The sequence below is a fragment of the Euleptes europaea genome, chromosome 1, assembly GCF_029931775.1.
Source record: "Euleptes europaea isolate rEulEur1 chromosome 1, rEulEur1.hap1, whole genome shotgun sequence".
In the NCBI taxonomy this organism is placed as follows: Eukaryota; Metazoa; Chordata; class Lepidosauria; order Squamata; family Sphaerodactylidae; genus Euleptes; species Euleptes europaea.
Window position 1 is genome coordinate 46,208,337 of NC_079312.1, and position 23,827 is coordinate 46,232,163.

The 23,827-nt window shown below is 40.3% G+C and overlaps 1 protein-coding gene across 1 annotated transcript in view; it reads left to right on the top strand.

Annotated features, from left to right (window-relative positions):
• CNTN6 (contactin 6) overlaps positions 1-23,827 on the top strand; it is a 187,164-nt gene that overhangs the window by 157,267 nt on the left and 6,070 nt on the right. The window contains exons 12-18 of the mRNA XM_056846756.1: positions 741-858; positions 2,836-2,994; positions 3,088-3,237; positions 7,216-7,286; positions 11,425-11,659; positions 14,265-14,380; positions 17,166-17,352. Of these exons, the coding sequence (XP_056702734.1) occupies positions 741-858; positions 2,836-2,994; positions 3,088-3,237; positions 7,216-7,286; positions 11,425-11,659; positions 14,265-14,380; positions 17,166-17,352 (1,036 nt within the window). The remainder of the gene's footprint in view (positions 1-740; positions 859-2,835; positions 2,995-3,087; positions 3,238-7,215; positions 7,287-11,424; positions 11,660-14,264; positions 14,381-17,165; positions 17,353-23,827) is intronic.

Sequence of the window (23,827 nt, forward strand, 5' to 3'; positions counted from 1 at the left end):
GCTTCCAGAGTGGAGAATGCTCTCCACTCACATGCATGCACGCACATACACATGCAGACACACAAGTAGAAGCTACAGTCTTCATATGGTGATCAGCCTTACTTGTATCTGATACAAATAAGACAATGATATTCACCTTCCTTGACAGGGAAGGCTACAGTTGAAGAGGAGCCCAAGTTATATTTCTGATCTAGATCTGGCTTTCTCTTAGGAATGTAGCACACTGTTCCATGCATGCTTGGTAAAGTACCCCCATTCGTTCAGTAACCTAGGGATGACCCTTCTACCTTCTCTAACACACATGCAGGGATGCAAAGCAATAGACCTGCACCCCACATTCAGAAACTCTGCATAGATCTTCCATTCCTGGCTGATTTATAGAACAACAGGTTATATGGAACTATGCAAATATGAAATACCACTGAATATGGACTAGCCTGCCTTTCTGCTCACATACAGGAATTTGCACCTCACCCCCCCATTGCCTGTTTCCAGTTTCTTCTTAACCCAAAACTTTGTTCTTGAATATAAGCTAAAGCCATTTATTTTTGCTTCCAATGTTTGCATTATTTGTGAAGCCATAATAAAAATGTCAAAATGGAAGAAACTGATGATAGCAATGAATACTTTAATTTTAAAGCGGCATATTTTTATTAATTTCTTAGCGAGTTATAAAAATGCCCAGGACAGAAAACACATTTGGAGTGATTAGTTGTCTTTTTCTCTTCGTTTTACACAAGGAATCAGTAGGGGACTTGATGGTAAGAAATATTCAGCTAAACCATTCTGGGAAACACACGTGCACAGTGAAAACACCTATGGACAGCCTCTCTGTAACTGCAGAAATTATCGTAAGGGGTAAGTCTATTAACTGTAAAATTCCGACCATCCGTAACAGCCCAAAGTGTATTAAATACTTCAGCTTCAGAGAAGCTGTTTGCACGAAATGTAAGTAAGTCATGATTTGCAGCTCAGAGATAGTACTGACTACTGCTGCTACCTTCAGACCAAAACTTTGCCCAGTGGGCAACAAAGCAAGTCAGAGGGAATATCCTGCACTGCGTTCCTCTTCACACTATTTTCTCCCTCGCAAAATATGTTTTTAGCTTATTAACTAGAATCCATTATTTGCTTAGTGAGCTCAGACTAGAAAATAAGTATTACTGAATTTATTCTGTACACCCAAATACCAAAATATATATTGTAGGAGTGACAAAAGAAGGATAGTTGAATACCAATGTGATCCTACTGATAGTTACTCTAGTCTAAACCCACTTATTTCAATGGAGTGAGGCTGGAGTAATTTTCAGTAGGACTCCTCTGCCAGATGTGTTTTTATATTATTTGTTTTAGAATATGTTAATATGTTGGTAAGTTTTATCTAACTCTTTGTGGTTCATTTTTTTGGGAAATGAAACCTTTCTTGGTGTAAAAGAAACACATTTTGATAAGCTGAAATTGGGGATGCAAAGGGAATGAAGAACTATTTTCCTTATTGAGTAAAGAGATTGTGAAGCATTGTTAAGATTAGTGATGCTTCAAACACCCCACCTGGGTTAGCTAGACATGGTAACTATTTCAAATAAATTTTACCTGTGTGTTACAACCTAGGGTGGCTCAAAGTATAGATGAAAATATTGAAATATTTAATAAAATAGTTTGCAGAGTCCAAAGAAAATGAGGAAAAATACCTGAAGTCTTAGCAGGTTCAAGATCCTCCAAAAAGACATTGATCCCTTTTGATGGGATACGACATTGAGAAAATATACCCGTAATTGTCTCGAATAGACATCTAGGGCCATTTATAAAGGGCTGTTTCCCTTGTGGCCACCCTGCCGACTGCTCCAGTGCTTTGTTTTGATTATGCATGCCTTTCCCATCTGTCAGAGGTCGCCTTGCTCTCCCCATGCATTTCTGCGCATTTTGTCCACGTTTTCCAGATTCTTGTTAAAATGCGTGGGGAGAGTGAGGTGACCTCTGACAGTCGGGAAAGGCATGCATCATTAAAACAAAGCACCATAGAAGTTGGTGGGGTGCCCCCAAGGGAAACAGTCCTGCATAAATGGCCTAGATGTCTTAGAAACATGAATAAGAATAGTGATCGAGGGGGGGATTTGCATTTTATCCACCTGTTTCACAAGGAGACAAGCCACCACACTAAGCAGAGGTGTTACATCTTGGGGAATGATGGGAATGTTTTACTTTCATGCTGATTGTGCTGTGATGGGTAACAATCAAAGGAAAAGCAATGGATATGAAGATATTTGGCAGCATTCATAGAGAAAATTTAGATTTCAGCATGTAGTTGGTAATATTATTTGATTGGGTTCCCATTCTGTGCTGAAATTAAATTTTGCACATGGTAATTCATGCACCCTGCAAACCATAGACTGGAATTGGCTAGGGCATGGTATTTTAATATGGCTTTCATGAATTGTAGAAGTCGTACCAATTTACACTCAATTTCAAATGCAATGTTGATGGAGAAAACTGATAGACAATGATTTGTGATTGAGGAATGATGGGATTTGTTGCTGGAGAAAGAAGAACCCCCTTAGACAATTGCCAAGGAAGTGGGTAGAGACATTATTTTTGTCTATTTTAGACTGTAGTCCTTTAGGGAAAGACTAGATAGGTAAGATACTTTAAACATCAGCTCTCCTGTCTTAGAGCTGGAGGCTGAACTAGGTGACCCGCTGGGACGTTTCAATTTTGATTTCTAAAACTACTCCCAATAAATCTAGTGAGTAGATGAAGAATGCACAAGTGAGCCCCCAAAAGCAACTATTTCAAACACTTTGGCTAAAGTAATATGGACTTTTTCCTTTTAATAAGGCACTCCAGGTCCACCCAAAGATGTTAGTATTGAACATATTTCTAGTACAACTGCAGTGCTAAACTGGAGACCAGGAAAAGATAATAACAGTCCCATCCAGATATACACTATTCAGGCAAGGACTCCTTTTTCTGTTGGATGGCAGGGAGTTTCAACAGGTAAGTGCTTGCATTCCCGACTTCTCTATTTGTATATGAGGTATATTTTGAATCTGCTTTCTCTCTATATAAACATTTCTGTTTTATTCTTAGTTCCTGAAGTTATTAATGGAAGGACCCACACAGCAACAGTGGTAGATCTCAGTCCTTGGGTTGAATACGAATTTCGAGTTGTGGCTGGCAACAGCATAGGGATTGGGGAGCCAAGCACACCATCTGAACTAGTCAAAACGAAGGCATCTAGTAAGTTCACAGGAATGGTCCTCATGGGGTTAGAAACCCTGTAAATATAAGTATGAAAATTGCTTGAAAACTTCACATTCATGATGTGAAATAGAGACTTTAATCTCATGATTTGTTTATTTTCATCTATTCATTATATTTTTCTAAGGCGGGATCTGCAAAGAAGCCCAGTGGGGAATGGAAATGGTTAAATATCTGTTGGAACCCTCCCCCATAGCATTATAATACAACACTGCTAACCTCTGAGGAAGATTAATAGCTTCTGTTTATCTATTTCTAAACCTCAATAAACTAGAGCTGTAGCATAATGCCTTCCTACAGTCCAGAAAGATCCTTGCGGCAGTTCACACATGATAATAAAAGGCAATTCCCTTACAAGCATTTCCACACCCGCCAACAACTAGTACTGCTGTGGGCTGATCAATCCCATACAACCCTCATTCTCTTCAAACCATTGTGGTCATTCCTATCTCCCTTCACCCAATCTCCTTACATTGGTTGCTATCAGTTAGATGGTTAGTTTCCCAACTGTGTTCTCCTAGCATAGCATAACAACAACAAATACCACTTTACAACTTTAAAAAAATATATTTTTGGCAGAAGCGTAGTTGATATTGAAGGAACTTGTTTATCTTTTTCTTACTGTTCCATTTCTGCAAAATGAAAAATGAAAAGAAATAGATTAAAAACCAATTGTTAAAAAAAAAATCCCAGTTCAAAGCTGTTGTTTTGGAAGAATTTCTTTACTATTTGACTATTTTACAGAAGTACTGATGTGTCTCTATAGGGGAAATAAAAATAAATTGGCACAGAAGTGGTTAATTTTGAAGAGATTTGTTTCTGTTGTTGTTGTTGAGTTCTGTAGAAGTGGTGCTGTGCAGAAGAAACAGTGGAAAGACAATAAACCTCTGCAGAAAGAACAAGAATGGGAAGTGTTTTCATTGTTATTTTAACTACATTTTCTGCTATTCTGGAAACACCGCTCTAGAAGAACCCAAATTCTGGCTCTATAGGTTTTGCTCTGATAAAATTATTAGTGTAGAATCTCTTGATGGGGAGAAATTTGGTGGAGGAGTGTTTTATAAGCAGCCTTACTCCTGAGTCTGGTGTCCAACTAGGCAAAACGGAAAGATGTCTGGGTATAGCTTCTCTCCTCTCTTTTTAAAGTGTTTCTCTCTCATCACAACATCAGCGAAAATGTTTAAACTGCCTTTGGATATGTTCGTGGAGATCTTATGGCCTGGACTTCAGCCTTTGCACAACATCCTTGTTCTCCGGTTCATTATTTCCAACAGCAGAAAACCAAGTAATAATGTTTGAACGCAGAGGTGGGTAAAAGGTAGATAATGGATTGCCTGTGAACTACTGGGCAGCTTCTGAAGGATCACCTAATGCCTGCTGGATGCTGGGATTCTTGCAAGGAATGATAGACATTGGTCTGATTCATACATACTTAAGCAAGCGTGTATATTCAAAACCATTCAACATGGATTATACTTATGACTTAACTGTTACACTATAAATGTTAAATACATTAAGGAACTGTTGGGACTATAGAAAAAAAAGAATAGACCATAGAAGACCAGCTGTTTTCAACAAATGCAAAAATTACAGACTGCTCTTTCTTTACATGGAGATGCATATCTTCTTCTTCGCCTGGGGGGAGACCTACCTCCTACAAACCTTGATGGTTGTTGGACAAAGCTATTTCCTAATATTTAAGGCCCACTGAGTAGATATTTAAAATCATTAGGGAACATCATCATGAATTTTGTCATAGGCTCTGGCTCCCCTCTCACACCATCCTAAACCATGCCCATAAGAGATTCCAAAATCACAATAGTATATTATACAGAAATAATGGTTAATCCCCCTGGGCTTGCCAACCTCCATGTAGTAGCTGGAGATCTCCTGCTATTACGACTGATGTCCAGCTGATAGAGATCAGTTCACCAGAAGAAAATGGCCGCTTTGGTAATTAGACTCTATGGCATTGAAGTCCCTCCCCTCTCCAAACCCCGTCCTCAGGCTCCACCCCCAAAATCTCCAGGTATTTTTCCAACCCGGATCTGGCAACCCTAGTCCCCCCTCTTATGCCATTGAGAGTATTATAAACAGTGCAGAGTTATAGAAATCAAGGATTTGTCAGACTTTCTGTAAGTGATAACTTTTATGTTAGAGTCTTATGTGGGTATGCATCCTTTGATTAGGATACTAAGAAGCTGGGAAGATTCAGAAATAGAACAGAGGCACTAATGCCGTGTTGCGACTCAAAATATTGATCTAAAGAGCCCCGCATATTGAAATGAACTTTACCCACTTGCCTGCTTTACAGCATTTGTTCCATCGACAACAGGGGAACATTTCTTCAATGCAGCTGGCTGCTATTTTTCTAGCATGCTAATTAAAATCAGCCTCAGAGTAGCAGGTGTGGCAAATAAGTAGCAATGAAAGGGTGAAGGAGAAAGTCTGTCTTGCAATGTCTACAATGCCAGCTAAAACTCAATCAAGCATTCGTACATTCCTGGGGGCAAATGAGCCACTGCTTTAGTTCATTAAAAGGAAGATGAGAATTAATTGAGCTTCTGTCGATGCACTCGACCGTAACTTTTCATCTCTTTCTCAACTATGACCCAGTTGAGGCTTTTTGAGTACTAGTATAAATTTCTTTCTGATGCAAATACAGTAAATACAGAACTCATTTAACACACTCACTAATTGAGCATTAACTGGTTCATGGAACAGTAGGATGCTAGTTGAGCTCGGCTTGAAAGTCTTCTTTTAATTCTTCATTGAGTAAACTGCCCCCGTCACCATTCCTTCTTAATCATTCCTTCTTAATCTTTCATAATACAATTGGCTCATAGTGGATTGTCCGAGCAAAAACTGACAAATGATGGTATTTTAGAAAATAATGTTTCCTGTTTTCAGTATGCCTTCAAAAGAGGAACTGAGTTATTTAACATGGGGGGGGGGAACTATGCCTTGGTAGATCATACAACTACTCAAGTGTCCAGTCTATATCCTATACAATGCAATTCTAAACAAAGACACTTGTAAGTCCACTGACATCCATTGTTTTAGAAGGGTGTAAGGATTGCACTGACAATCTGCCTAAGGAGGCTATTCAACGTAGAACTTCCACACCAGTGATCTCCTTATAGAGGTCATCTTCTACTCAAGAGTTGCTAGAATGACATAATCAGTCTGATTGTGGCACATCTATCCCACTGAATCCTCAAATGTTGGTGGAGGAAAATTTCTATCATGATACCAATCCATGATTTAGTTTCTCCACCTCAAAATCTGTCCAAAATCTGTCCAAACAATGAGTCAGGGAGGAGAAAAAGCTGTGCTGGAGCCAACCAATCTGGATCTTGAGTAGGGTTGCCAGGTTCCTCTTCGCCAAAGGCAAGAGGTTTTGAGGGGCAGAGCCTGAGGAGGGCAGAGTTTGGGGAGGGGAGGGACTTAATGCCATAGAGTCCAATTGCCAAAGTGGCCGTTTTCTCCTGCTGATCTGATCTCTATTGGCTGGAAATCAGTTGTACTAGCAGGAGATCTCCAGCTAGTACCTGGAGGTTGGCAACCTTAATCTTCACATAATTGTGAATGTTTTCTTTAAAGAGGAGGAAGGGGGGATGTTTCAGGTCTTGATCTGAAGGCCTTATTCTGCACCCTGTGTAGAATGCCAGGCAAACTTGAATGGATTTGGTGGTAGTGGGTGGAGCTGTTATCAAGACACCCGGGCAGAAAAAGGAAAAGATTCCAGCTTTCAACTAAACAAATAAAAAAAAAACACAAAAAAACCAGCAGTCAGTTAAAGTCTCTTTAGCGCTAAATAGAATATCACCTAGTAAGATGTTATGTACTCCTTCCTCCCTTCATACCATCATGCAACTATGGGGATTGAATGGGATTAAAAATGCCTTATTAATTACACAGAATTGTTTTCCCCCTCTGTGCTCTGTCTTTTTCCAGTTCCTGTAGTGGCACCAACGAATGTGAATGGAGGCGGAGGAAGCCGATCTGAACTCGTCATCACATGGGAGGTAATTTGTAAATCAATCTCAACCTTTCATTGTAATGATGGGAAAATACAAGACAGCTCTGGCAAAAGCAAGTTTGCCTTGCCCTTGTTCGCTATTTAGAGAAGAAAACTGTGAGTGGCATGTTATAAAGATGTTTCGAAGTCATCCATAGCCCTCTTATCATCATTATGCAGAAAGCAGTTTAGCACTCTAATCTGTTTGGGTATTTTCCGCATTAACTATTTTACACAGTTTTGTTTGCATGTCTATTTTCCCCCTCTCCGTTTTGGAATATTATGCTAGCGACGTGTATCCTGTTAAACATAAAAGGAGACACAGCCTTTCAATATCCATTACCATGCAGTGCATGTTTCGATAGCAAATCGTACACTCAAAGGAAAGTGTGGGTTTTGCCTAAGGCTACAATCCGAAGCACATTTACTTGGTGGTACATTTTATCAAACCGCTGGAATGTCCACCTGTGTAGATTCAGAGGCTACTGAAGAAAGTCCACCAGCTGTATGCACAATCAATCCTGAAATCAGATGGTAGGCCTTCTGATCAAGTTTGAATGGGAATTTCTACAGGCTAGAGTCTAGCCTATAGTGTCTAGTGTCTATTCATTTCCCTGTGCTTATCTGTTCAAAGGGTATTAGAAGCACTGCCAGATTAATGCTTTTGCCTGCTCATTGGCCAACGATGCTTCTTTGGCAGTCCCCAGAGTAACTTTATACGTGTTCAGAACTAAGGTCTAAAGGATACAAGGTACTCTGCTTTCTATTAGATGTTGATTAAGAGGGCGCTTTCCCATTTCCATGATATTCTGGAAACACAGCTCTGGAAGAACCCAAATTCTGGCTCTATAAGTTCTGCTCTGATAAAATTATTAGTGTAGAATCTCTTGATGAGGAGAAATTTGTTGGAGGAATCAGCTTCTATGGAATTAGAGATTACAGGATTCCTCCAGTTTCATTCTAATGTTGTTTTCTGCTGGGTAAGCGGTTGGGTGAGGATTTTCTTGCCTAATAAAAAAAGAAAATTAGGCTCTTGGTGGGCAGGGCTAGGATGATGGTTCATGTAGCCCTGCCAATCCCTTGAGAGAATGAAGTGACTAAGTTAGGTCTGCCTGTAGTAGCCATGTTTTTGCAGCTGCTGTCCACATCCTATTTATAATGCAGAAATAGCTGGCCACTTTTTGTTGCCAATTTTGGAGGGAATGTTATTTCCCTAGAAAGGGTAACCCCCCCACACACACACACAAACACATCTGCTACACATTAATAGTAGGTTTTAATAATTTGGCCTGATCTTTGACATGATTAAGCTGTAACTAGGTTGGCAGGAAATAGCGTGGGTTACTGCATATAGATAGGATAATTGGTGAGCACAGTGGGACATCAAAATGATTTCTAAGAAGATGATTTCTTACTGGCTGTATGGATAGAGCAGGGTGGGGGGTGGGAGGGGACTCCATGGTGCTGAACGGCATCAGCCAAATCCTTAGTCGCTTTATGACATGTGGAGGAATGAGATGAGGCTTGGCACCTCTTGGCACAGTTTTCAGTCCAGGTTCGGATAAGCAAACCTGGATGTGTTTGGAGCCAAAATCGTGTTGCCCTGAAAAGTTAACAGCAATGCAGCAGGTATCATAGGCTGCAGTTAAGGCAGGTCATTATTTGGAGTCAGGAGCTAGTAAGTTCAGGAGTCATTTGCTATGAAATAGAAAGTGTTCAAAAGTTTGGACAACCTAACTTTGAAATACAAGTTAACTAATTGGGTTGGGCCATTCCCTACCCAACCCCACACAGTGTGCAGAAAGCATCAACCGGTTAAAGGAAGAGCCTAGCCCTTTTGTTCTTACATAACAGCCTTGGACTCCTAGAAAAGTAAGATACTATTAGAATTATTGAGAACAATAAACAACTATGAAAAAATATTACAGAGAGTAAATAAATGTGCTACAACCAAAAGGTATGTAAATTGGCTCAAATGCACAGCTGCAAAGAATTTTTATTTATTTATTTTATTAGATTTATGTCCTCCCCTTTCCTGACTACAGTCAGGAAAGGCCTGGAGGAGGAGTTATTCTGAAAAGGACATTATGGAATCATTATAAAAAGATAAATGTGTTGTTTGTAGATGCATCACATCGAAAATATTGGAAAGAATGACGACCTTTCTCCAATCTGGGTTATGCTTCAGTAGATGGCCTGTACAGCCCCTTCCATCTCTATGATTCTATGATTCTCTCTCTGTCTCTGTAACTGTCAGACAGAGTAAACTAATCACAGATCTACAACTTGTTTTATAAAGAGAAGAGAGGAGGAAAGACAGGTAGTGGTGCTCTGAGGCATTTAAAATGGAGGCTAGGCACTGGAAAGCATTAAACACCTCATTTCCCTACAAGCTCTTCCCCATCTTCGGAGGAGGTATGTGAGGCTGCTAACACACTAACTTGCATTTTACTAAATCAGCTCATTGATCCCTTTTGCCCTTTTAATGTTGTCAACTCTGACTGGCAGTGGCTCCCCAGGGGATCAGACGGAGAAAGGCCTTTCCCAACACAAATTACCTGAGATAAGATTACCTGAGTATCAAGAGAACATCTAACAATTAGTTCTGTAAAAGGTAAATCTATAAGAAATTTTAACTGACAGTAGGGGAGGAACAAAAGAGGCAAAAATCAATAAAGGGCCACAACTTTATGGAGGAGGAGGAGGAGGAGGAGGAAGAAGAAGAGTTGGTTCTTATATAATGACTTTCTCTACCACTTAAGGAAGAATCAAACCAGCTTACAATCACCTTCCCTTCCCCTCCCCACAACAGTCACCCTATGAGGTAGGTGAGGCTGAGAGAGCTCTAAGAGAGCTGTGACTAGCTCAAGGTCACCCAGCTGGCTCCATCAGGTGCCAGTGTAGACAAACCTGTAATGATAGATTGTTCATGGTAAACAGATAGAAAATCCACAACTATATACCAGTCCTCCTCCATCTCTGAGAGCTAACTTGGTACTTGAGCAAGAACCAAAAGTGAAAACATGTTTTTAATCTTCCAGTTTAGAAAACATAACCAAAGATGAAAAATTCAGAATTAGCACTGCTTAAGTTTTCCCGGATAAAAGTTATCCTTAGAAAGCCTTTGGTTTTCTTTCTCCTTTAGCACATTCATCTGTTTCCTTGGCACTGTGACACAGATATTTTTGTGGCTTTCTGTCAGAATCCTATCTGAGTGCTTTCATGCGCAGGTTTCTGCATGCCATGCATGTGTCTTGCCATTTCCATTTTCTTTACCAGACCTAAAAAAAGCTCAATGTTTCTCATTTGCTTGTGGGTTCTCCTGCTTCCTCCGCTGGTGGTGGTGTTATTCCATTTTTAAATGATTGATCTCTTTAAGGTGCTCATTGGCCCAGCATGATCTTTGCTAAGCAGCATGCACTTCTATCATGTCACCTTTTATAACGAGAGCTAAAATATTCTGTCAGTGTTCCTTTCTCCTTGAAATAATCAACCTGGGTAGCTTTTTTTCCCCATCTCAAGAAAAACACACACTGATGAAAATGTTTTCTCAGCATATTCGCCATTACAGATTTTGACAGCATATTTTTATTAATAGACATGTTAATTTTGTCATAAACGCTGGTTGAAACTCACTAGGTTAAATTACTAAAAGACTATTTTCAGACTCAAGGGACTCCCACTAAAGCATTCCAATTAGAGTGGTAGGCTCCTATAAGTATGCAATCATGCAGTTGGTGTGTACTTACATACCTAAATTGCTTCCTTTCCTTGTCATTCATCCAAAATTAGCAGTCCAAGCCCTATAAAAAATCTTACACAAGTGTGTATGTGAGGAGGAGAGGAAATAATTAAACTCAAACTTAAATCATAATGAAATGCTTCTAATTTTTTTAAAAATGTGGTGCGTGCCTTTAATCCTGCTGATCAGGTCTTGGGTTGGTAAATTGATTGCCCCGATAGATTTATTTTTTATTGCCTTTTTCAATATTACACTGACTGATGGGACCAACATTAGTATCTTCTTGGAAGCACAGTCAACCAAATCAATACAACTAAAATATACCGATAGAGTAAAGATTCAATTAAAACAGCATATACAATGCTCACAAGTGCCTATTGATGGATTATTATGCTTCTTGCAGTCAGTTCCTGAGGAACTGCAAAATGGGGAAGGCTTCGGATATACCATCATGTTCCGCCCTCTTGGTTCAACAAGCTGGACAAAAGCAGTTGTGAATTCTGTGGAAGCATCCAAGTATGTCTATAGAAATGAAAGCATCACTCCATTGTTCCCTTTTGAAGTGAAAGTGGGCGTCTTCAATCATGAAGGAGTAGGCACTCTGAGCTCAGTATACATTGTGTACTCTGGAGAAGATGGTAAGCAATTTCGTACAGTGTATAATATGGTTGGATTTTCATGCAGTATCAATTAAGATCAGCACCATGTTGTGTAAGGTTTGGCATTCACTCCTAAAGACTGGCACTGTTATATTCACATGTCATGCCACCTTGATGTGGATCTGTGATCGCTCATGTTTGAAGCATTTATTTTCTCCTTCAGAACATGTTTGGATTGGGAGATAAATCCCATCTTATTTTTTGGAGGGGGTGTACGATCCTATGAACAGTCTCAATAGCTCTGTGATTTCTAACTGAAAAGTACATATTCTTGACTCGTGTTGCTAAAAACACAAGGAAAATAAGAGGTTTCCTGTTAACTACGAGCTACTGATTTTTTTCTGTGTTTTTCTAAGGTGCGTCATGTAGGCTGAGCATCATTAAGGTTGCGAAGGTCTCCATAACAGGATTCATATTCACAATAAATCCTAGTAACAAATTAATTTTACTTATTCAGATATATAAATTGCCTTTTTCTTAAGGCAATACTCAGACTTACCTTGCTAACTAATCATAAAATAACAAACACCTCACCACTGAAATCCTGATGACCATTACAAGTTCCCACCTTAAATACATGTTCACAATATTGCCTAATGGAATGCACTATTTAAAGACTATGCCCATGTAGGCAAACTCATACTGAGAGAAACAGAATAAAGACTTGCAAGTGACCAACTTGCAAGGATTTGTGGGGGACATCTCTTCTTCCCTTCCTGCACTATTTTATCTTTTTCTTTCCTTAAAGACCCCATAGCCTCTCCCCTTATCCTGCTTCCTTCTCCCCAACCTTCAGCCAACCTAACTTTCTCTGCCCTCCAGCTTTCCCCCCTTCCCTCCTACTGGTAATCTCTACCTGTGAAAACTATGACCCAGTCACATTATGTCAGTCACCAGGCTGGGCCCAGTTGCATTGTGGGGAACCCATAGGGACTTGTGGAGGGCTCTCCTTTATCCCCTTCCATACAGTATTTCATCTTTCTCTCCTCTCTGTGCCTGCCTCATTCTCTCCTTCTCTGCCATTCACCAAACTACCTTTTATCTGCCCCCCATCTCCATTTATTATTTATTTACATCATTCATAACCCACCTTCTTCCACAGTGGGGACCAAAGCAGGTTGCATTATTCTCCTCTCTTCCTTTTTATCCTAACAACTACTCTGTGAGTTAGGTTGAAAGTATGTGACTGGCCCAAAATTACCCAGTGAGCTTCAACAGGAAGATGGGGTTCGAACCTGGGTCTCCCAGACCCTGGTGTGAAGTGCTAACTGCTACACTACACTGGCTTTCATAGAGTGGCTGCTGTTGAACTGTAGCAAGCAGCCAAGCCTAGATGTGTCATGCAAGTTCGGTATTGTCTTTCAGTGGTTGCTGTGCAGCCTGGGGTTACCCAGGTGGGATTTGGAGATCTGGAATTACAACTGAACTCCAGAAAGTAAACCATTGCTGGAGAAAATGGCTGCTTTGGAGGGTAAACTCTATGACATTATATTTAGATGAGGCCTCTCCTCTTCCCAAGCCTGCTGTCCCCAGACTCCACCCCCTAATCTTCAGAGATTTCCCAATCTGGTACTAACAACCCTAGACAGACCTGGCTCTAGTGAGGCCAAAACTACCCTGGAAAGGGTCCTTCCCTTCCCCCTGCCTTCCCTTCCCCCTGCCTTTTATTCAGAGAAACCCAGCCTGGAATGCTGCCACTGCAGGAATCAATTTCTTAAAGCTACAGGCACTCTTATTATAATTTGGGGGGTTTATAAAGCCCCAATGTGTTTTCTTTTATTATTATTGTTAACCAGGGGCATTTTTAGGTTTGTAGAAAGATCTGTCTTGCCCATTTACAACTCCAATCAGTGCATTTAAGTATCCTCAGATCTGACCAACTTCACTATTAGAATTGCCAAGAATTGAACTTTCCTGCCTCCCTTGCTATTTCTTCTTCCCCTTTTCTAACAGTCCCAAAAGCTTCTACCCTTTTCCTTCTCTTCTTCTAGGGCTGCCAACCTCAGGCAGGGCCTAGATATCTCCTGAAATCACAACAGATCTCCCAACTACAGAAATGTTCCCCTTAGGATTGCCAGCTCCAGGTCAGGAAATTCCTGGAGATTTGGGAGTGGAGCCTTGGGAGAGTGAGGTTTGGGGAAGGAATTTACTTCAGCAGGGTATAATGCCTTAGAGTCTATCCTCCAAAGCAGCCATTTTTTCCAGGGGAACTGATCTCTGTAAAGCAGAGATCAGTTGAAATACCGGGAGGTTGGCAACCCTAGTTCACCTTCCGAGGCTCCATTGCATGTTGCTCTAGTAATGTTAGATCAGGGGATATCATGTGAAAGTAGCCAATGACATGGTTATGTCCCACATCAGCATCACCTCAACACCATTCTAGTCCTCAATTATTTTGCCAATGGTACTTACACCATTTTTATGAGAAAGCAAACAACCAGAAGCCACACTTAGAAGGGTCCCTTTAGCTCTCATATGAATTGACTGTTTCCATATCTTATATTCTTAATTATATACATTTATAATACACATGTTGTCAACTAAAATATATACCAGATTTATAATGGTTTTCTTGTCATCCTAGAGCCTCAGATAGCACCTACTGGAACTTCTATTCAAAGCTTCTCTTCTTCTGAAATGGAAGTCTCTTGGAATCCTGTTGCATGGAACAGACATACTGGAAGAGTTTTTGGCTATGAGGTGGCACATTTTATACCCTATTATATACTTGCAATCAGATTTGGCTGGCTCATGCAAATCTCAGTTATCAGTGCATGTATAAAAGTCTCCTCTTTTTACTCCCTGTCTCCCCCAGACTCTAAAAATTATGTTGTTTGTTCCTGTTCCTTTCTCTTCCTTTGTGCTCTCCCTCACTTCATTTTTCAGTTGAGCTCTCCTCAATAAACTCAATGCTCAATAAACCATGAGCAGAGCCAGTGGAACATGGCTTTTTTTGCCTTCCCCTTCCTCCCAAACCTACAAGCCACCCTTGGGAAGGCCTGTGATATAACATGGGGAATTGCAATGGGACAGAGAATCTAGAAGGAATTGTTCTCCCTTGAAAGAAGTCCCCCTCTACTCATGCAAGACTTAAGTTTGGATGCAAGCCTTTATCTCCCAGTCTTTTCATTCTGTTGTTCAATGTAGGTCCCTGCTTTCCAGCACCCTGACTGTACATTTCTTTACTTCAGAGAAGCAAAATGCTGACTTTTGTGTTGCTTGCCTCTTGGTTTCTCTACTTCTTCAATGTTTTGAACTAATTTTCAATCAACATCTTCTCCTACCCAACAACATATTTCATTCAATCACTAAACCTTCCATGAGATATTTCTCTTCACAGATGCTGCACCGTTTTACAGGGTTCTATTGTTGACAATTCACCTTGTACAATTAGAATGTTTATGGCTTAACAAAATGGCTGGAAGGCAGTACAAATAAGCAATAGGAAGCATCAATTTTTACCTATTATATACGCCAATTTATATACAGTTTTGCTTCCATTGTGGATACCCAATTTTATAACATTCTTCCCTTGAAAGAGCCTTTGAAAGTGCATATCTTCTACAAAAGGAAAGTGTTAAACAGAACAAGTACTTCTCAGGTAGCAAAGTTGTAAAAGCTGTGAAACTTTCACTTGAAGATAGTATATTGCAAAATGAACTGGCCAAGTCACAGCCCTTGAGAAAGTGGTAAATTAACTAGCATCCTGTAATTATTCCAATAATTAAAAGTAGGATTATATTGAAAATGTTGCTGAAAACTTTAATTAGGAATCATTTCATTGTGAAATATGTTACATTAGATTCTTGATTATCCAAAACTACTTGTCCTTAGTTAGTTCTTCAAGCATCTCAGTGGCGGTCCAGTTCAGGTTATATAGCATTTTTGCTTGTACCAAGCAATCTGTTTGAATATTCATCAGGCATTGGTTCTTGTAGGTTATCCGGGCTGTGTGACCGTGGTCTTGGTATTTTCTTTCCTGATGTTTCACCAGCAGCTGTGGCAGGCATCTTCAGAGGAGTAACACTGAAGGACAGTGTCTCTCAGTGTCAAGTGTGTAGGAAGAATAATATATAGTCAGAAAGGGGTTGGGTTTGAGCTGAATCATTGTCCTGCAAAAAGTATCAAAGGTAATGTGCTAATTATTGTCCTGTAAGTATCAAGATAATGTGCTAATGAGGGTGTGGTATGTTAATATGGAACCATTGTATCCTGAAGTGATCTGTTAATGTGTGAAATCCAAAGCTAATTTGCATGGCTATTGTGGACTGTATTGTGAATTTCACACATTAACAGATCACTTCAGGATACAATGGCTCCATATTAACATACCACACCCTCATTAGCAATTGAGGTTTCTGAACACTTCTCAAGGTCAGCCCCATATAGAGTGCACCGCAGTAATCTAATCTAAATGTAACCAGAGCATGCATTACAAGGTCTCTCTTCACCATTGGTGGGAGGTTTTTGGGGCAGAGCCTGAGGAGGGCAGGATTTGGGGAGGGGAGGCACTTCAATGCCATAAAGTCCAATTGCCAAAGCAGCCATTTTCTCCAGGGGAACTGATCTCTATAGGCCAGCGATCAGTTGTAATAGCAGGAGATCGCCAGCTAGTACCTGGAGGTTGGTAACCCTAATTACAATGGCCTGATCTTTTCTGCCCAGGAAAGGCCACAGCTGGCTAACCAGTCAAAGCTGTTGAAAGGCACTCCTGGTCACAGCTGCCACCTGCTTATCCAGCAGTAGGCCTGGATCCAAGAACACCCCAGACTATGTACCTATTCCTTCAAGAGGGGATGCAACACCACCTATAACAGATGACATCTCAGGTCAAACCTTCTACTCACAAGTAGCACTTCCATCTTGTCTGATTAAGTTTCAGTTTATTTATCTACATCCACTCCAAAACTGCCTCCAGGTACTGGTTCAGGATTTCTTCTTTAGCAACAGTTGCCTGTATTGGCGGTGCATAGAAAGAAGGAACAATGCTGAAATATCACAGAAATATTTACTGTTGTATGGTTCTCAGCATACATTTAAAAAACAAGTAGGCCTACATAGTATACAAAGCACATACCATTTCACATCAAATTTGTTACAGTTCAAATCAACGTCTGAATCAGTTGTTATTGCATTGTATGGACAAGAATAATTAAGACCTTTCCAGGAATCTTCTTTCATTTTTTAAAGTTTTTCCTTTTGCTTGAATTACAGAGGTTGACAAACTTTTAAACGTTACTCACCTTATTTATGTTTTCTCTTTGGATATCTATAAAAGCAAAGGATTTGTAATTTGTTTTTTTTCCCCTAGTTTGTATTCAGGATACAACAAAACCTATAAATATTCATGCCTACTTTTAAATCCTGACAACTTCAATTACAAAATCAGCCATCGCTCTTGAAGCCTTCATTGTCAGCTTGTCTTCTTCCCAATCAAGACTGTAATTGGAGGAAAGCAATGAATTGCCTCTGCTCTTTGCTCTAGGTCTTATACTGGATGGATGATGCCAAGGATTCTACAACGGGCAAAGTCAGAGTCAATGGCAACATAACATCAAAAAATATCACTGGCCTCAGAGCCAACACAATGTATTTTGCCACAGTGAGGGCTTACAATACAGCTGGGACCGGACCCTCGAGTGTCCCAGTCAATGTCACGACAAAAAAATCACGTGAGTATTTTTGTAAAACTAAAGGACCAAAAAGCACAAGTCCACCAGACTCACAGCAATTGACAACAACAGTTTGTCTAATTATACACCAACAATGCATTTCTGAACAGTGGGCGTCGGCTTAGGGGCCGACATGATCCTGCGGCATCATAAGTGCCTGTATCCTGGGATAATGGGCACATACAGTGCAGTGGAGGGCATCACTGCCAGCCCCAGGATGCCACACCGCAGGACATCTGCTGGCATTTTCCCAGCACAAATCCCGGCACCAGCATCCCAGGAGACATTCCTGTGGCGTTCCGGGGGGGTGGAGCTGCCTTTAAGCACCTTCCAAACCCCTTTTGACCCAGAAATGCCTCCCAGGATGTAGGTGGCGCAGGCCCACTTTCCCCTATGGGGGAAAACGCCCTTTTTCCTGTTTTTATTTTCGAAAAATGCTTTTTTCCCTTCCATGGAGGCTGGGAATCTTCTGAGGAGGCTTCTCAGCTGGGCTGTCCAGATCACCACAGTCCCCTCCCCCCAGGAATTCTCTACAAATATCATCTTATGTGCCCTTCTTCTCTGCTATTACATGCTCCTCCCACTGTTTACGCAGATCTAAAGATAAGATGAGAACTTATCTCCTGCATTTTACATAATCAATCTGGAGACAATTTTTGTGGCAGTTCCCAAAAAGTACAGTACAGAAGGTAATCTGCAGATAGCTACTTTTATCTCTTGCATAGGCTGCTGCTTACTTACACATAGTGTGCTGCCATGGTTTCTGTTATTTATAAAACAAGCAATGGCACTGGATGACGAGCCGTGATTAATGTTACAGTTGCCGCTTCTTTGTATGTCACACCTGCATAGTGCCTGGGCAAAGCAAAATGTGTGTTTTCAGATGACAGCTCGAAGTTGCTAAGCAAACCACTTTCCTCCCATCTATACGCCTACAGGCACCCACTTCTGTCAAAAAAAGCTTGCATCACCCACCTCTTAAGAGATAATCATCCACACACAAACATTCTAAAGAAAACCATATGAAGTTAATCATAATTATGGATCCAGTCCATAAATCTTTGCACAAGCAAGGTGGTACCTTCACCTTCTAGCAATGTAGGTAGCCAAGCACAGGTAAGGACCGGGGCATACTTGGATTGGGTGAAGGCCCATTCCATCTGCCATGCTGGTTCTGCTACGTCTGATTGGAATACATTCAGTACCTCTTATCCTGGAACAGAATGCCCCAGGCTTGCAGATCCTTGACAGGCTGTTGCAAGTGGTCCCACCAACAACAGCTGTATTATGCCATCTCTCAATTCCAAGAAGGTCAAGTTTCCTAGGACACAGAGGATGGGGGCACAAGTGTAGCACCCCCTCCATGCTATGTGGTGCATGAAGGGTTGCCAGCTCCAGGTTAGGAAATACCTGGATATTTTAGGGGTGGAGCCTGGGAAGGGTGGGATTTGGGGAGGGGAGGGACTACAATGGGTATAATGCCATAGAACCCACCTTCAAAAGCAGCCATTTTCTCCAGGTGAACTGATTGCTGTCGCCTGGAGATCAGTTGTAATAGTGGGACATCCCCAGCCACTACCTGGAGCTTGGCAATCCTAGGTGCACGGCAGGACTGAATCTTAGAAGACCAAGAGCTCATTCCTGAGCATCGCAATGGCCAGGGACAACATAGCCGAGGCACCACCATTGTGCCTTCAAAGAGGTTTCCTGGCTGCCGCAAGGCTTCAAAAAGTCTTTTATAAAAGTTCTTAAAAGAAAATGGGGCTTTCCCCCCATAACAAACTGCAATGCTGTGCCAGGTAAAACCTGGTGCAGCAACACTATTGCTAGAGGGGGCTTTCCTGGACTGGAGGGGCTTTGGAAGCTGACCATCAGCTCTGCCCCGGAAATGCCCCGGGAACACACACACACACACACACACACACACACACCGGTGCCACATATCTCTTCTGGGATTTAGGTCCCAGAGAGACTGTGGCGTTGGAGGGGCGGCATTAAGCTCCGCAGTGCCAGGCCACTTATGCTGGTGATAAGAGGCCACTTATGCTGGTGGTGGGGTCACGCCACCTCCAGAGAACATTTGGCTCCCCAGCTCAGGAATACACTGTTAGTGATAGAAGTGGTCAGATGGAGTCTAATTAGCCCAGGTTTGCTTGAGAAATGCATGGTAAAAGACATACAAAAGGAGAGTTTAGATTAATTGAAAATGCTATGAATAGTGGCACTGTTCGAAGGTAGGCTTCTATTACCACTACTGCAAAATCTCTATTGTTGCACATCACAAAAATTAATCATGACATGAACCTAGGAATAGAGGCCATGTTGTTACCGGAATGTGTGAATGAAACACAAAATTGGGAAATATTCCTTTTGCCATTTTGAAGGCTTGATCACATTTACAGCTGGAATTTAATTAACCTTCAGTAGAATCAAGTGATTGTGATGTTAGAAATTTCAGCAAAGAACAGACAGCTAAAGGGAAAAGGACTTGGCTATGATATAGACCTCCCTTTATGTATGTATTTCCTTAACCAGAGTTGCATGGTTAGTGGTTATAGTTCTAGACTAAGATGAGGAAGGTCCAGGTTTTCTTTTTTAATTTTTTAAAATTTCCCCCCAACATTACAAATACTACTATTTAACATAAAAACATATTCAATGAAATCATTACATTATATTGGAGCTTTACTTAAAATTATACTTCACTTAATAAATTCTTTGGCCATTTATGCTTGGTAATTAGCAGCGCGTTCCAGGCTGAAGTGCCCCGCATATTTTTTAAACATTTCTTCATGCTGAACCGTCATTCCAGCCATCACTGTGAAGCCAATGCATACCTGCTTTGCATTTCTTAAGAGCCCCTTTAATGCGACCTTTTGTATTTGCTCCACCCCTGCATCAAAGCATTCACTGAAGGAAGCATGTAGAATCCCAGCCTTAGCTATGCAAACGACTATTGCTAATGGCTATCAAACAAAGGAATGAAGGAGCAGGCAAGTGGGGGTGCAATTTTTTTTGACTTTCTCCTCTTGCATTGGGACCGTGAATAGTCATTTTAAAGGTCAGATTTAAAAAATCAGCATTGAGCGAGGAGCAGAATCAACCCTGCATAAATGGCCTTTGACTTCTCTGTGTCATCTAAATTATCATTATATTTTCCCATCTTGTGCATTTGCTGTTCTTAAACTTTTGTAATTTTTTCTTCTATTTCTTATCTATATAATTAAAACATATTCCATTTTTCATTACATTCAGAAGTTGACCTATTATATATTAATGATGTTAGCATTGCCATAATTGCATATTCATTTAATTTGTTTATCCCAGGTTCTCATGCTCACTCAGACATCAGATTCACTGCGGCCAGTAACTAACTATCCCTCAGCCAAATCTAGCTCACAGGGTTCCATGAGGGTAAAGTGGGGAGAGGGGACCTTATGTATGCTGTATGTATTCTGAGCTCCTTAGAGGAAGAATGGAATACAACTTGTACATTTTCTACTTTTGCCATGAATGACTATGAAAGAACAAAGGGTGTGTGTGTTTTGTTGTTGTTTTTTGAAGAATTAGGGTTGCTTCCTCATCATAGCACTAGGAAGTTCATATTCCGACATACTGTTTACACTGATTTCATAGGAATTCAGCATGTCTTTGTGATGAACTGTGGCCAAAATGTCTTTGGGGTTCAGTGCATGAGAGGGAATGCAGTATGATATAGTCTGAGCTTGTCAGATTTCAGGAGCTAAGTGGGGTAGGTATTTGGCTGAGAGACCACCAGTAGGCTCTCCAAGAAGGACATGACAAAACTATGGTACAATCTGTAACCTCATAATAGCCTAGAATAGGAGTATCAAACTCAATTCTTATGTGGGCTGGATATGACATAAATGTCACCTGGTCGGGCCGGACCATGCCTCGCCAGCCCAGATTGAGAGTGGGGGGTTGGCTGCCTCAGCTGCCTCGTGAGCCAGATAAGAACTCTCAAGGGGCCGGTTCTGGCCTGTGGGCCTTATGTTTGAGATTCCTGGCCTAGAAGTATTTTATATCAGTGGCCAAAAAGAACTGCATGAAATCTGTGAGGTATCTAAAATGAGACAATGTTAAGAACTCTAGTAGAGAAATCTGTAAGATTCATACTGCAGTGATCCCAACTTGTTTTCCACTTTAACTAAACATCATCATAAATGTTTGAAAGCTGGAAAGGCCTTTCTTCACAGGACATCATCACCATTTTCTGTGAAGAGATTTGGCTATTCCACAGCAATCTGCAATTGTTTTATCAGCCCATACTTTATTATATTTATTCAAAATCCTCCTGGGTTTGTGAGGAAAAGTGGGTCCCCAACAATTATCTTCTAACTAATTGGGAAATCGCCTTGCCCATTTTTCGTTTAACTTTTTCTCCTTTTTAGGTTGCGTGTGGAGAGGTGGCCACTAATGCACAGGTAAAGGGAGTTTTGTGGTTATTTATTTTTAATGCATGCTAGTCCTTATGAACATGCTTCTGCTTAGTATACATCAAGGAAAGAGTGGGTGTGATGGGGTGTATAGAGGATACATCAAGCCCTTTCCAAAAAAGGGCCATTTTCAGCCAGTCGCTCCTGAGATTTGTACTATACAGCTGCTTTAGAATTTTTTAATTCATCTATCCAGTTTGAAAGGGTGTATGGTAAGCATATTTTCAGACCTACAGAAAACATGGAGGAGTATCCTTATATCTTAAAATGAAATCAAAAGTAAGTCCTAAAACCAGTGGCTTGGGTCAAACTACCATAGTTCCTTCCTTTGGAATTTGTCTTCGTTTTTCATTCAGGATGAATAGTGTTTCTAGCTAAAAGAATAGATATTCCAAACAGAAGATCATTATGTAAACACGCTTTCTCTTGGCGCTTTTACCAGGCTGATGCATGAAAACGAACAGTGTTGCTGCCCACCTATCATGCTGCATTTGTTGCACATGATATTCCACAGTGGTGTCAGCTCTCTATGTTTGGATCATCTTAGCGTGTTAGTTGGTCCAACACTCAAAGATACTAGGGATTATAGGGGGGAAATACAGAATTGGATAATGTGTCATGAAGAATGTCAAATTTGCATCTTAAAGCCATGCATTACTCCCCAGATGACTTCATTACATTTCAGTGAGTACTAAAGAAGTGAAAACCACTTCTGTTGCTAAATCTGTGTGGCAAAATGATAACCTTTGAAATACTGGAACAATAACACAAAAAAGGGGGGGGGGCAAATTAAACTCAACCAAAATGCTGAATCCAAACCGAAGAGGTTGAGCTTAAAAATGCTAAAATCGCAAATATATAAATTTTAATATGTTGCACAGTAAAGTTAAAAACATAAGGCCTATAACATAGGCAAATCTTTCACAGTCAATTAATACATGCAAACTGATACCCTTTTGATGTAAAATCTTACAATGACCAAAGTAGGACCCAATAAGGTCCTTATTGGGTCCTACTTTGGTCATCGTAAGATTTTACATCAAAAGTGTACGAGTTTGCATGTATTTATTGACTGTGAAAGATTTGCCTATGTTATAGGCCTTATGTTTTTAACTTTACTGTGCACCCTATTAAAATTTATATATTTATATATAAATTTATATATTTGTAATTTTAGCATTTTCTAGCTCAACCTCTTCAGTTTGGAACCTTCGAAATACTAACTTTTGGATTTCACTTGTGGTATATCAGCTGTGTTCTAAGGACTCTAGCACATACTTTGTCTCTAGAATAATTTCAGACTGCCTTTCTGCACAACACGGGCTCAGGGCAGTATCACATACCCAAAGTCTCTGATTATTAGTGTATTTGTCATAATTTCAATCCCCTCTATTATGCTATGTTTACATTCATAATATTCATTATTGCCAAGTGGAATAAAAACTGAAATTTATTTATAGGCATCTCTTATAATACTGCATGCTGAAATGAAAGGGTTACCAAACCACCTAGAGTTTGTTGAATAAGTGTAATCTAACTGTGTAGTCCTAGGAAGAGTTACACCCTTCTAAGCACATTGACTTCACTTCATTTAAATGGGTGTAATTCTGTTTGGGGTTACACTGTGAATGTAATACATAAACTTCAGCTCTTGACTACACATTTGGGGGTATTTTGGTAACTAGCCTGAAGGATATTAGGATCGTTTTTTAAGATTTAGAAGGTTCACAGGTACCTTAACAGTCAGCCTTCTGCTCATTTGGCAAAAACATTATGTACTGGTTAACATTTGGGATAGTAAAAAGAAATTTGGTTACACTGTTATTTTCTTCTTTCTTTCCAGCTGTGAACATGTGGTCAGTCTTTGTATGGACAAAAAGGAACAAATTTAATGGCATTTCATGTTCAATTGGCTTCTTATTCAAATTCTTCTGCAAGTTTTATATTAATGCAAAACTTAGAAATATTCCAGGGTTTCCCTAAGAATAAATATTTATTAAAGAATAATTACTATACTT